This window comes from Phyllobates terribilis, unplaced genomic scaffold (assembly GCF_046119375.1).
Source record: "Phyllobates terribilis strain yellow unplaced genomic scaffold, ASM4611937v1 Scaffold_8__6_contigs__length_399053987, whole genome shotgun sequence".
NCBI lineage: Eukaryota > Metazoa > Chordata > Amphibia > Anura > Dendrobatidae > Phyllobates > Phyllobates terribilis.
The window spans coordinates 121,599,653-121,614,856 of NW_027362768.1; the positions used below are offsets into that span (position 1 = coordinate 121,599,653).

At 42.5% G+C, this 15,204-nt stretch overlaps 1 protein-coding gene across 1 annotated transcript in view; it reads left to right on the plus strand.

The window, feature by feature from the left end:
* The window catches only part of ALG14 (ALG14 UDP-N-acetylglucosaminyltransferase subunit), a 46,786-nt gene that overhangs the window by 20,212 nt on the left and 11,370 nt on the right, over nucleotides 1-15,204 (plus strand). Inside the window, exon 3 of the mRNA XM_073643245.1 lies at nucleotides 2,469-2,591. Coding sequence (XP_073499346.1) covers nucleotides 2,469-2,591 — 123 coding nt within the window. The remainder of the gene's footprint in view (nucleotides 1-2,468; nucleotides 2,592-15,204) is intronic.

The window sequence follows — 15,204 nt, forward strand, 5'->3', positions numbered from 1 at the left end:
CTCCTTTATTGAGGGTGTCTTGATCATTTCCATCTATTGTCTATTCCATTTGCACAACGGCATGTGAAATTGATTGTCAATCAGTGTTGCTTCCTAAGTGGACAGTTTGTTTTCACAGAAGTTTAATTTACTTGAAGTTATATTCTGTTGTTTAAGTGTTCCCCTTATTTTTATGAGCAGTGTGTGTGTGTGTGTGTGTGTGTATGTATGTATATGTGTGTGTGTATGTATGTATATATATATATATATATATATATATATATATATATATATATATATATATATATATATATATATATATATATATATATATATATATTTAGTACAGACCAAAAGTTTGGACACACCTTCTCATTTAAAGATTTTTCTGTATTCTCATGACTATGAAAATTGTACATTCACACTGAAGGCATCAAAACTATGAATTAACACATGTGGAATTATATACTTAACAAAAAAGTGTGAAACAACTGAAAATATGTCTTATATTCTAGGTTCTTCAAAGTAGCCACCTTTTGCTTTGATGACTGCTTTGCACACTCTTGGCATTCTCTTGATGAGCTTCAAGAGGTAGTCACCGGAAATGGTTTTCACTTCACAGGTGTGCCCTGTCAGGTTTAATAAGTGGGATTTCTTGCCTTATAAATGGGGTTGGGACCATCAGTTGTGTTGTGCAGAAGTCTGGTGGATACACAGCTGATAGTCCTACTGAATAGACTGTTAGCTGCTTTTTTCTTGCCATAATACAAATTCTAAGTAAAGAAAAACGAGTGGCCATCATTACTTTAAGAAATGAAGGTCAGTCAGTCCGAAAAATTGGACAAACTTTGAAAGTGTCCCCAAGTGCTGTTGCAAAAACCATCAAGCGCTACAAAGAAACTGGCTCACATGAGGACCCCCCAGGAAAGGAAGACCAAGAGTCACCTCTGCTTCTGAGGATAAGTTTATCCGAGTCACCAGCCTCAGAAATCGCTGGTTAACAGCAGCTCAGATTAGAGACCAGGTCAATGCCACACAGAGTTCTAGCAGCAGACACATCTCTTCAATAACTGTTAAGAGGAGACTTTGTGCAGCAGACCTTCATGGTAAAATAGCTGCTAGGAAACCACTGCTAATGACAGGCAACAAGCAGAAGAGACTTGTTTGGGCTAAAGAACACAAGTAATGGACATTAGACAAGTGGAAATCTGTGCTTTGGTCTGATGAGTCCAAATTTGAGATCTTTGGTTCCAACCACCGTGTCTTTGTGCAACGCAGAAAAGGTGAACGGATGGACTCTACATGCCTGGTTCCCACCGTGAAGCATGGAGGAGGAGGTGTGATGGTGTGATGGTGCTTTGCTGGTGACACTGTTGGGGATTTATTCAAAATTGAAGGCATACTGAACCAGCATGGCTACCACAGCATCTTGCAGCGGCATGCTATTCCATCCGGTTTGCGTTTAGTTGGACTATCATTTATTTTGCAACAGGACAATGACCCCAAACACACCTCCAGGCTGTGTAAGGGCTATTTGACCAAGAGGGAGAGTGATGGGGTGCTACGCCAGATGACCTGGCCTCCACAGTCACCAGACCTGAACCCAATCGAGATGGTTTGGGGTGAGCTGGATGCAGAGTGAAGGCAAAAGGGCCAACAAGTGCTAAGCATCTCTGGGAACTCCTTCAAGATTGTTGGAAGACCATTTTTATTTTATTATATTATATTTAATATATAATGATATTATTGATGCTGAATAATTGTATTTCTTTATGCTGCTGCCGTGGTTTTCATTTAGCTTGTAATTACCTGATTAAAGGATTGGGTACTTAATCTGCTCATATTTGCTTAGTTCTTAAACCCCTTAGCGCACCACAAAGTACATACACAGCTGATATTCTGCTGTAATAACCCAGGTACCAAAAAATGGCTCCTATCTCCTGTGTTTAACCCCTAAGATGCTGCAGTTATCTGCTGCTGAGGCATCCTAAGTGGTCAGACGGAGAAACGGGGCTGCTACCCTTACAGTGAAATCGCTCCAGCGACCCCACTGATCTCTATTCTTAAATATTCTCTTCTTTGTTATGCTTACTTGCTGTGATACCTTTCCTTTTTATGCCACTAGGTGGCACAAAATTCTAATGTGTAGACTGCAGAGCATATGCCTTGGCGATCCTCCCTCAGCTGCAGTTCTGTCCCTCTTACTTCTCTTCCCATGTCTTATAGTAGCCCCATCCCCGCACTGTTCTCTGTTTATGACCTATAACGATTATCGACCAATCTAAAAACTTTCTACGTTTCCTCCTGTGCTGCACTTGTGCTCTAGAATGCTAAGTTTTATTTTGCTGTATTCTTCTGCCTTCCACACTTTTCTCCTTTGATCGTTGATTGATAAATCCTGACTCTACTTTCACTTTTGAGCGGCGTTACCCTTTTATTTGCTCTACTTTATAAATACCTGATGCCTTCCTCCCTTGTTTTTTTTCCAGTATACGATCCATCGCATCCCCAGAAGCAGAGAAGTGCGGCAATCCTGGAGCTCTTCCTTTCTGACCACGCTCCAGTCCTTATTTTACTCCCTTCCTTTAACTTTTCGGCTGAAGCCTGATGTGGTAGGTACTGCTTATGGATGACAGGCGATCTGTAGCTTTGAAAAATAGACCTGATGAGTCAACTGAGAGTCTGTCAGTAAGCCTGCTATGACCGGGAGTTTGTACATCTTTCATCTTTCTTTTTCAGAGCTCCTCTCAGCTAATTTATGACCACAGAGCACATCAAAGTTTAATGCACAGGGAAAAAAGATCTTGTAAAACCCAAACTGTGAAAACTTATAATGCAACCCAATTGCAAAAAAATGATTTTTAGCCCCAAATACAAGAATTTAAGTAAAAGAAAAAAATCCCCAGATAAGAACAACCCATTTTAAGTGGCTGGGAGGATTCCCGTCAGTTTTACTGTATGGTGGAGTGGGGGAAGGAGTGTTGGCTATACCACCCATTAGGTTCCAGTTATGTCATGTAACTGATGTGATATGGGGCTCCGGCTGCTTCAGACCCAGAGGATGATGCGCTTTTTATTTATTTTTTCTCATTTTATTCCATACGCTTGCCAACTGTAAAGGTAATAAAATAAGCTGTGCTCGCCCACCACTTGTCTAGCGCTGATTTTCTGCCACTGCCTGGCTTTTGTTGAAAGCCGGGAGCGGTGACGTCAGTGCATGTGACCGCTGCAGTCAATCGCTGGGCTCAGAGAAGATGCTGATGTAGACTTGTATTAAAGTGTGATTTATGACAAAAAAATCTATTTACTACTATTGTAGCTGTGATAAGTCATAGGTCGCTGCACAACCCCTTTGCCTCTCATTATATGTGCAGTTATAATGCAGCATCACTATAATATATATTAGTATATTAGGGGTCTGCTGTAGCATGCATGACCCTTCCTCCCCGATAGCTGCCTCCCCCCCCCTAGCTTTGTTTGCTTGCCCGCCTTATAACATTGCCTCTCTTACTTGTATACAATGCCGGCACAGTATGAGCTTATGGTCTTTTCTTCCAGCTTGTTATTCTTCGCCTTTGTACATAATCTGAATAGTACAATGCCGGCTGGAGCCATGAAATGCCGCCGTTCCTGCTCTGCATAATACAATATGAAAATAGGTTTGGCTAAACGTGACTTCCTCTGAGGTTATAGATTCTGTGAACCCTCTTAATAGCAGTAAGGACCTCAATATCATGCATATGGCTGGTATCCGCTGCAGGATCATGTGGGGTTTATGTCATGCAGAGGCAGTGATCATCTGATCACCGCAGGTCTGTTTTTCCTTTCCTTCGATATTGCTGGGGGAAGCCTCATCCAGTCATACGTTTCCATACATTTCCTCCACAGGCTGCAAATGAATGGCTGCCCGTGTGAGGTCTCCATCTCCTCCGTACACCTGATGTGAGCTTTATACAACCGCTATATAAAGATAATATTTGACGAGCCCTGAGATCACCCAACACATAAAGTCTTCGGTATGGAGCAATGTGTTTTGGACAGCAGTAAATACTTTCCTACATTGACATCTGACATAAATCGCCTGTGAAATCCTATGTTAAGACCTGGGATCCTCTGCATATATCTCTGTGCTAACTTTACTACCCGCTCCTATATGAAGGCCGCCTCTGTGGTGGCTCCGGTTTGCCCTTTAAGGAAGGGAAATTGTAAGCGTGACCTGCTGCCGGCATTTCAATGCTCACTCTGTAAAACACTGCTCTATTCATCGTGTTTCCTCGTGGTTCTTCTGAATGGTTAGCCGTACATGCAGACGCCTCTGCTTTATAGAATAACTACAAGGGCGAACCGGTCAGTGATCGGCTTTATATGAAGCAAACTCTACTGGTGAAATTAGATTGTAAGCCCTGCCGGCGACGGAGACTTATATAACGAATTACAGTCTGTGCACAGTAGTGGGAAATATAGTTATATTAAATCAGTCAGGTAGGAGAGAAGGATAATATTCAGTATTTCCTATTAGTAGGGATGATTTTGGGAGATGGCAAACTGGGCAGTTGTCCAGGGCCTCTGCTTCTAGGGACAGGGGAGTGGAGAGTAGAAATATTTGGCTATTGTTTGGTTATTTTAGACATTGTATAGTAGTGATATTAAGGTACTGAATGGCAGAACTATTTTTTTATAGTTTGTAGACCCGGCCGGGGACCATAGGAAGAGATAATGTCATGAGTATGTCAGATGTAGCAGACAGTCGTTCTGCAGCTGGTTGCCGAAGGTCACTTCGTTTGGCATTACAGACGCCTTCTTAAATCTGTCTTACTTTAGGACCCAGTGACTACCTCCCTCCTGCTCTGACACCCTGGCCTGGGTGTTTAAATACTTTCAGTTTAATGCAGGGAGTGACCTGTGATATTCACATGTTCCCTTGTGAAGGCTTGGAGCTATTGCAGTCTGCTTACTTCCTCCCTTGTGCTTGAGGACGTTTGGTGTAATCTCTCTGAAGACGATTCAAGCTAAGTTTCTTCCCCCTGTGTTTGTCTCCCTTGTTGTCTTTAGTTTATAGTGGGGACTGACCAGTGCTCATCCCCTTCCTTATCCAGGGCCTAGCTCTAGGGATATATCCCGGACTTAGGTTTCCTGTTCGGCAATTGGTGAGGAACCAATATAGGAACTATAGGGGAGACAGGGTGATATCAGATCAGTCTAGGGGTCTCCCCTTTCCCTATTGTCTAGTCTCCCTTCCCCTCATGTTGCACTTAGTCTTTCCCTCACCTTGTGTGACAGACTAATCCAGCACTGTCCCCCAGCCAACTACCCCCTATAGTTGATTGATACGTCTCTTCTTCTGTACTCTCATGGGAGTCACCTGTCAATCACCTGGAGTAGCGCTGGGAAAAGTCCTATTCCTATGGTTCTCGGCTGGATTTTCAAACTTTATTTTTTCTGAAACCTATATCTGGCTGCAATCCTCCAGCCAGGCTCTGATTCATGCTGCCCTGTCCATCAACTGACTGGTTTCTTTTAAGGAGCTTTACCGGAGTTACTTTTTATTAACCAGCTGCTTGAGGGACCTGAGGGTTTGCAGTAGCATACCTGGACTTTTTAGGCCACGTTCACACATTCAGTATTTGGTCAGTATTTTACATCAGTATTTGTAAGCCAAAACCAGGAGTGGGTGATAAGTACAGAAGTGGTGACGTGTTTCTATTATACATTTACTCTGATCATTCCTCTCCAGGTTTTGGCTTACAAATACTGATGTAAAATACTGAACGTGTCCCTAGTGTTTAGTCCCACGTGTCTCAATTGCTCAGGTAGATCCAAACTTCTGGCCTGACAATCAAGTCCGGAAAGTACCAAATGCATGATGGAGGTGCAATATAGAGGACACCAAGTGGGTGGGGGACCTCTGAAGAGCCGGGGAAGGTAGATGCCATCGCAACCTAGCCGACCACCAAAAAAAAAAAAAAGAAAAAACTGGTTATGTAATTTTTCGGTACTGCTGCGTATTATAGGAAGTTTGTACCTAGCTGTAGTGTCCTAACAAAACCTCTGACTGACCTAACCAATAGGAAGCTGCCTCACATAGGTAAATGGTCAGAAGTTGTGAGCCCTCTCTGCACTGACAGCTTCTCTTGCCGGCTCTTTGTTGCAAGCCCCAGATTTCATTGGAAGGTTTCTGGTAAAAACTGATGCGAGTGCTTACAGGTTAGGGACAGATCTTGGTCAGATGAATTCCAGTGGGGAAGACCACCAAGTCATGTATTTGAGCAGATAACTCCTAGGGAGGTGGCCAAAGCCACCGTAGAGAACCAGGGCTGTGGAGTCGATAAGCCAAATTTCCGACTCCGACTCCTCAATTTCCATGACACTAACTCCGACTCCCTCATACATGGCTCATGTTTAAGTGATAAAATTACTGTAGCACAGATTCATCTCAGCTAAAAGTCTAGACCCTTAGATCAGGAATAGGACAGACATTTATAGGACATTTCAGAACTTTCCCAAATTCTTATGAAAAAATGTTCCAGACAAACTGCATTGAACTACTGTACCCAATTTATTATATATTTTAGGAGTCGGAGTCGGTCCATTTTATACTGACTCAGATTCCACCAAAATGGACACCGACTCCACAGCCCTGAACGAGTGCCTAGCTATTGTATGGGCCCTGCAAAGGTTGCAGCCATATCTCTATGGGGATAATTTTACAGTAGTGACCGATCACAACCCTCTTAGCTGGATACATCGGCTGACGGTTGATAATGTCAAGCTACTATGGTGGAGTCTAGCTTTACATGTATGACTTTCCCGACCAACCCAAGAAGAATAGTGACCATGCGAACACAGACTGGTTATCTTCCCAAGTAGAAACTGGTGACATGGGCCTGTGAGATAATTTGGAAATCAATCACCCATGCCATGTCTAAAAGGGAAGTTGTTGTGGATCAGATAAATAAAAATCCGATACCACTGAACACCTGAAAGCATCGTCCTCTGAGAGTAATTAAAGGGAACCTGTCACCAGCTATTTCCAATATAACCTACGGCCACCACCTTTCAGCCCCATGTGACAGCGTTCTATAATGCTGCACATATGACTCCAGTTTGCCCTGGAAGGCAAAAAAAATACTTGATTACTCATCTATGGGGCAGTCCAGTCCAATTGGTGTTGCTGGTCTTGGTCCAGTGCCTCCCTTCTTCTTGCGATACTGTCCTTCTTCTCTGCTTCATGTGGATGACACGTCCTACATCATCTACACAGTGTTCCCTTTTGCTCTTCTGCACAGGCGTATTTCTCTGCCCAGCCAAGGGCAGAGCAAAGTACTGCTGTGCGCATGCGCCAGGAAAGGTCAAAAGGATTTGACAGTCTATAGGAAGACCGAATGTTTTCTCTGTGTACTTATTAATCATCAAAGAGGTGCTTATAATATGCAGGTGAGAATAATTACCATCAGGGCTGTGGAGTCAGGAGTCTTTTGTCCATTTTGGTGGAAGTGGAGGTGGAGTTGGTATAAAATGGACCGACTCCGACTCCTAAAATATATAATAAATTGGGTACAGTAGTGCAATGCACGATGTGCTGTGAATGTTTTCATAAGAATTTGAAAGCTATGAAATGTCCTATAAATGTCTGTTCTGTTCCTGATCTAAGGATCTCGGCTTTTAGTTGAGATGAATCTGTGCTGCACTTTATGTACACACTCAGTAGTGAGGCCGGGCTGTGGAGTCTGAGTCGGGGAAATTTCGGAGTCGGTGGTTTGGCTTACTGACTCCACAGCCCTGGCTACCATAGACTGGTTGTCTCCAGCCCATACCAGGGACATCACATGGCACAATGGAAAAACAGTATTTCAATTCCATTTCTATAATAATCTGATGTCGGCAGAATCCATGGGTATATCTGTGACTGGGGAACAGAATTGTGTCTGTGGTTTCAAGAGCTAAGATATTTGGCCTTGGGAAACCACAGAAATGTAATATCAACCAAAATTATGGATATATCCTAGTCATAATTGGTGTGACTATGGTGGTAAAAATATGCTTGGAAACGTGACAGTCATATTATTCTACTAGGAGGGACCTGTGGGAAAATATGAGATGAATAAGAATTATGTCCTGAACCTGTCTTTCCTCGCATATAATTAGCCATCCTACTTCTTAGATATAGAGGCTGATGGAGATTCACATCATGTGAATTCACCTAAATATGGGGTTTAGCTACTTATGACAACTTTATGACCAATAACCATGACAATGTTGATGTGGCTGGAGACACTTGAATAACACTGAAGATGGTGCATTGTCATGGAAGTTTTTCTTCTAAGTTGAGATGTCGCCGTGCTTAGGGACACACCTCGTCAACAAAGGGAATGGCTTCACCAAGTTATAAGTCCATCTACATTTCCAGGAGCAACAACACTGTAACTACACCATGAACATTTCTTATTAAAGATGCCCCAGAATTGCTACTTCATCTGGTAAAATTACTTATCACAATCGACGTCTCAGGAGCACTAAACATTTAAATCAAGGGTGCTAACATTAGCATATGTTTTAGTGACCATTATTTTGGATAAGGATGATGATGTAACTCCCTACCAGTAGATTCAGGGGCCCGGCATATGCAGTTTGTGGTCGATGTGTAGTGTTTGAGACCTTTGTTGTCGTACAGAGCCTACTGGAAAAAGTTCTGCATCTGAACCGATAATAACCCCTTGTTCTGTATGCTGACATTTGGAAAATCTTATACTCCGGTGTTGTGGATGATAAGGTCGTGCTGTGTTCTTCCCAGATGAGTAGGAATCTGAGGGGGGTATTGTGTGTGTGTGTGTGTGTTTGTGTGTGTGTGTGTGTGTGTGTGTGTGTGTGTGTGTGTGTGTGTGTGTTTTGTTTTTTTCAATTTGCAGAGTGCTCACTTTTGAAGTTTTAATCAACATAAACTTTTTCACTAAAGCAGTTGACATATGTCAGGTGTCCCCATAGATGCATTGCCAGAATGTGTTTACTTGCATAAGTAGCAGTTCTCTGAAATACATTTAAAAAGGGGATGGGGCCACTACTTTTTTTATTGATGGCCAATCCTTAGAATAGGCCATCAATATCTGATAGGTCGAGGTGTGAAACTCCTTCCATCAGTTCTTACTGGCGGCAGCCGGAAGTTCTTGAATCCTGCTGGATTACAGCAGCTCTGTCGAACCTCTAGTGGCCGCTGCCGGTTGCACAACCTATTCATTTCTATAGGAGGTGGATGTGCAGTACCCGGCCGCTGCCACTAGTTTTGACAGAGCTGCTGTGTTCTGGCAACATTCGAGAACTTCTGGCCATTGCTAGTAACAGCTGATCGGCGGAGGTGCCGGGTGTCTCACCCCCACCGATCAAATATTGTTGGCCTATCCTAGGGGTAGGCCATCAATAAAAAAGTAGTGGCCAACCTCTTTAATACCTAAAACACTTTTATTAGCAGCTGAACAACTTCACAGGAAGTGACCCCATACACATTAGACTAGACTAACCTTTGACGGATTCAGTCTAATGTGTATGAGGAAGCCCCCAACTGTGCCTCAGAAGGTTCTGAGATGTCCAGTTTCGGACTGCTGATCGTTTTGTTCTCCCTGAGATAAGCTGCCACCAGAGATGTTTTGGCAGCAGCTCTCATATAAAGAATATAGGAGTGCTTGGTCAGCTAACCGTGCATGGGAGAGTTGGGGGGAGATGGCTATCTAAAGTATATGGGGGGGGGGCTTTACTATAGCTCTAGATAAGGATCCCTATCCCTGGCAGAGATGCCATATTCACTGTGTGAGATCTGTAAATGCTATATATATGGTGTCTTCATTTGTTCAGTCACATTGTTGAGTCTAGAATTAAAGGGGTTGTTCCATAAACAAAATATATTGCCTAATAATTGCTTGGGTCCTATTGTGGGACCTGCTCTGATCACTAGAACAGGGGTCCCAAGGTCCCCTGTGTGAATGAAGTGGCAGTGAGCATGTGCGACTGAGCACTGTTCCATTTGAACATGCTCACTACAGCTCCATTCACACAGGAAACTTAAAGCCCCCTCTTCATGAGATCTGCAGGGATCTCAGCAGCTGGACCCCCAGAAATTGATACCCAATACCTGTCCTGCGGATAGGTGGTATTGTTCTTGCAACAACCCCTTTTGGACGATAAGAGTAGGGCCCTCAATCATGGGGGTAATCAAAGCTGTAACCTCTGTCCCCCTTATTTCTATACCATTGATATATAGAAAACAAAATCACGGGACATGTATTATCCATTTCCCTTGTAAATATCAGCTGGCCTGGTATTTCTCACATCTATACTAGTGGAGTTGTATGGAAGCATAAAATGTTCTTAGAAAGAAAAGATTTTTACTTTTCAGCTATGCTATTATCATACTTATTCATAGTGCTCTAGTCATATTTTCTATAAAAAAAAAAAAAAATAAGAGCCAATTTCAACCCAAAACGAGCAAAGATCGACTATATACTAAAAATTAGATTTGAGAGTCCTCAGTGGTTGATACCTTTTAATGGCTAACTGAAAAGATGGTAACAAATTGCAAGCTTTCGAGACTACTCAGGCCTCTTCATCAGACTAGTATACCACAAAATCTGAACTAGTCACCAATCATTGCTCATTTATTGACCCATTCACACTGTCTGACGCAAACTGTATGGGGCCTGAACAATCATTAATACGATTGATGTCCCCATACGGCATGCATATTGCCTGCAGCACGTCCACTGTTTACATCGGGTGACGTGCTGTTGACAATGATGCCGGCATAAATAATCCAACCCAATTAGCGTTTTCCTCATTCGTTAGATGATCAGTGTCACATTTACACAGGACAATGATTGGGAATGAGCGTTCTTACAAATTCTCGTTCTCTGATTATCAGCGAGTGTAAATGGACCTTACCATGCTGTATCAAAAATTATCAATTGTGAGTGGTGGGTTTCAAGCCGGACAGACTGGATTATTGGGTGGTAACCGTTCCCTGATCTCACGCCTGATCCCTTTTTATTCCTTTGATGATTCATATCATAGGTCTGAATGTAGATGAAGCCCAAAATGTAAATACACGGTAAAGATGGGACAAGATCCATGGGCAGAGCTCGTTGAACAGGCGTAAATCCACTCTGTCGGTAATGCCTGAAGACCCAAGGGTGCAAGCCAACACCAGAGTACTTGCCTGGTTTGGAAAATATTAAGTAGTAGTGTCTTTTAGCTCTGAAATAATGAGCTCAGATATTTTGGATTATTTTTTTTTTTTATGGGACAATTAGTTTGGTTCAAGAAACCCTTCATGCCAGCTGGACTGGGATCTTCAAGGAGAGCTCAACAAAGTCTTGGTTCAAGGAACCCCCAAATCCAACATAGACTGTGATCTCACCGTCCCATCACTTACAATAGTATTCGTAGTCTGGAAAACCTGAGAAAATGACTCGTGACTTTCGGCATTTTCAGAAGATTACTTTTTACTGACCAGCTGCCACATATTGAGACAGTTACTCAGCTTCCGGACACTTTTTGATCTTGACATACGATCTGAGTGCCTTTAAATCTCGGTTAACAGCTGCTTTCTGAAAGCTATAAATGTTATGAAGGAGTTTACTAATAGTCTGAGGATATCTATCAGCTGAGTGTAGTACCATAAATTTGTTACTGTAGCCTTTATGGCAGCTGCTTGACACCACTTTCAAGCAGAGAAGGTTACGGCAAAACTGACCAATAATGTTTCATTATATAGTATTGGGAGGAAAAACTTAAAACGTTCAGTACCTGGTGCCCAGTGGTTTTTCCTTTTGTTGTCTGTTCCCGGCATTAACAGGAACTTAATAGTTCCTTGTGGTAAGTGGACTTTTAAATTTTTGATTTACCTCTATTTACCATGTAAGACCATTCTCCTCATCATACTTGGTTAAAATTGCAAAGTGCTTGTGAAAATATGCAACTTTGTAATTTACTTGTTGTTAAAAATCCACTCCTTTCTTAAGGAATTTTTTATTTTATTGCTTGTGGCTTGTTACATAGGTGTAAGCGCTGTTCTGAAGCTGGCTGGATCTTCTGATCGAACTGTTAAATCCTGATCTGCTTTCCTCCAATGTTGCAAAAAAAAAAAAAACCTAAAGAGATAAACTGGAATATAGGTTGGTGTGCATGCAGCGTGTAGGCGCATGTTCACACTGGCCGCTAAACAGACAAAACCTAAGATTAAAACAAAATGAGCAAATACTCTGTAGTAAGCAAAAAATTGCAAAAGTGCATGAAAATATAGGGTACTTAACATAATTTTGATACAAAAAACGTAAAAACCATCCCACCACGTCAAGGTGACCCTATTCGGGACAGTCTTAACTACCAGTATTAAAACCTTACCATATGTCAAATGATGTAAATGTGACTAGGGGCTGAGCAGGACCTAGACCCCAACTAATGAACATCCATCCATGGGGAGTTATATATAGGTAATGTCCTGCTGAAAGAAAAGGGAGGCCACACCCTTATTTGCATAGAGTGCAAAAACCTAAAGAGATTGCACTCCGCTTCTGACGCCGATATTCACTGCAGCTTTTGCTCCTGTCAATTTAATTTGGGTTAAAGTACCACTCCGGTGCGTGTGAGGTGTATTGTTGTTTTTTTTTTTGTTGTTTTTTTTTTTTCAGCACCGTGGTATCGCTAATGTCTGTTCCCTAATGTGTAGTAAAATATTTACAGGTCGCAGTCTTCTGCTGTTCCCAGCACCGCTCCAGTCCACATGACCGGAGTTGTAAGTAGCCGGATCACTCCAATATTTACTGTGCAGATTAGAAGTCACTTCTCAATGAGACTCTGAGGGAGGCTCTCACAGACTTACTTTGAAAGCTTTTGACCGAGAGCTGGGACTTGGGGTCAGTCACAGCTGAGGTCATAAGATGGCAGAGAGGGACTTGGAGTAGTGTCGGCACCAGCAGAAGGCTGAGGTTGGTAATGTCACGGGTGTATCAAGTGTGACAGACAGTCGCTCTGGATCCGACTGTAGAAGGTCACTGCGCTTGGCATTGCAGACGCCTTCTTGAGCCTCTCATCTCTGTAGTGTAGTGATATCCATCTTTCTTTAGGACCCAGCGGCGGCCTCCACCTTCTGCTGCTAATTGACACACCCTTGCTTGGTAGTTAAAAACGCTGTGTCTCCAGAGAGTTGCTGGTGATAGTTACAGTATATGTTCCTCTGTCCATGCCTGGAGTACTAGTAGTCGGCTAGTTTCTTCTTGGACTTTCCTTGGAGGACAGTTGGCGTTATCTCTCTGGTGTCTTCTCAAGCTAAGCGTAGCCCCTTATTGTTTGTTTAACTTTTTGTCTTTAGTTACAGTGGGGTCTGACTAGGGTTCAGTCCGTCCCCTCCCTACCTAGGGCCAAGCTCTAGTGACATTCAGAGATTAGATTTCCTGCTCGGTGATAGGTGCGGAACCTATATAGGGGCGATAGGGTAGTCAGGATGATATTAGATCTGCCTAGGGGTCTCCACTCCCCCTTTCCCTAGTTGTTGGGCTCCCTTTCCCCTCTTCCCGTCGTTGTACCCTTGTTCCTTCCCTCACCTTGTGTGACAGGTAATGCATACGGAACAGACGTAAGTGATACCACTGTGGTGCTGGAATTAAAAGAATACACTGGAGTGGTACTTTAAATCTGCTCCAAATCTACAGCAAAATCCAAATGTTAGGCATGCTGATATGAAACAAAAAAAAAAAATACAACACGTGAAGCTACCTTTTTAAGGTGCCCAAAACACATGAAGACTTGCATTTAACAGTCCATTATATCTGACCAAATCGGTGCTTACATAATGTCCAGCGGACGTGGGCTACTGATATGACTGTCACACGGGATCCTAGTTTTTTCCTTTTAGTATTTTTGCTGGAGTAGATGTATATTGTTACATTGATGGTACCAGCATTTTATTTATTTTTTTTATCTATTATTGTCTGTATCTGATATCCTTCCAACATTAATCCATTTCTTTTTCGGTTTGGTGAAACATAATGGACATCTTTTATTCATCACTCTTGAGTTCCTCAACATCAGCAAATTTTCGGACACTACTGTTAGGTTTGTCCAGTAATACATTTCCGTATGTGACAGAATATAAAGCAGTGAATGATATCACTGCTATGTTCAGCCATTGATTTTTACCATAAGAGCCTGGAACTTTAGAAGAATAAAGGATTATAAGAAATAAAGGGGGCAATTCACCAAAAGCTTTGCCCAGAATTCTGGTGTAAAGTTGTTTGAAATGTCGGAAAAATGTTACACAACTTGTAGTTGAAGGAAGAAAAAAGACTTTTTGTGTTTTTATGCCTGTCCTGACCACCTTAACTAATTTTTCGGAAAGTAGGTAGGTTTAGCTGGGAAGGGACAAGAGCAAGCACAGGTGATAGTCAACATTTAGTAACGACATCAATGTATTCCAATCCTTGTCTGGCATACATTTCTTGCGTTGGCGCACAGCATCTGAACGAGGTGTGCACCTTTTTAATGAATTTGGCACATCTTTTTCCATCACCACCTTCATCAAGACTGTTGTGCAAAACGCCGGTGTTGATGGATCGGGGCCAACATCTTCTCTCTATACATTCAATACTCATAGTTCAAACTTTCACAGGATGCTGAGATCTCTGGTGTTGTTGGGTATCAGCTTAGGTTAACTTACATGTTAAGGTTGTTGTTTTAAGAGAGGGTGAGCCCTCTCCTGCCATTTATCTCTAGTGCAATTATTGGATCACATAAGTAAAAAATCCAAATAATCAACTACTTGTGTCCAATTACGATATTGGAGACATTTGGTAGCCTGGTAAACGTTCAATTTCCAGGAGACCCTGTTGCCATGGAAAGAAGAGTAATGTCTTTGATCAACTTTACAAAATTCATCCTCATGACTTCTTGTCGCAACAGAACTTTTTTTTTTGTATAAGGGCTTCTTCATATCGCTATGATCCTCAGATACAGCAATGGGAGTACCTGGGATGGAATAGGTCACATCCCCTCTCCTTCTAGCCTATAGGAGAGGAAAACCCAGTAGGCAGTATTTTCCCTTCAACCATGACCCCACACCTGAGAGAGGCATCTGCCCCACAAGGACAGGAAACCTACTGAAATAAAAGGGCGGTACTTCTCCCCTACATCAGTTAGTTACCGGTCTTTGATGGGAATCTTGTGCTGACATACGGCGGTTGTCGG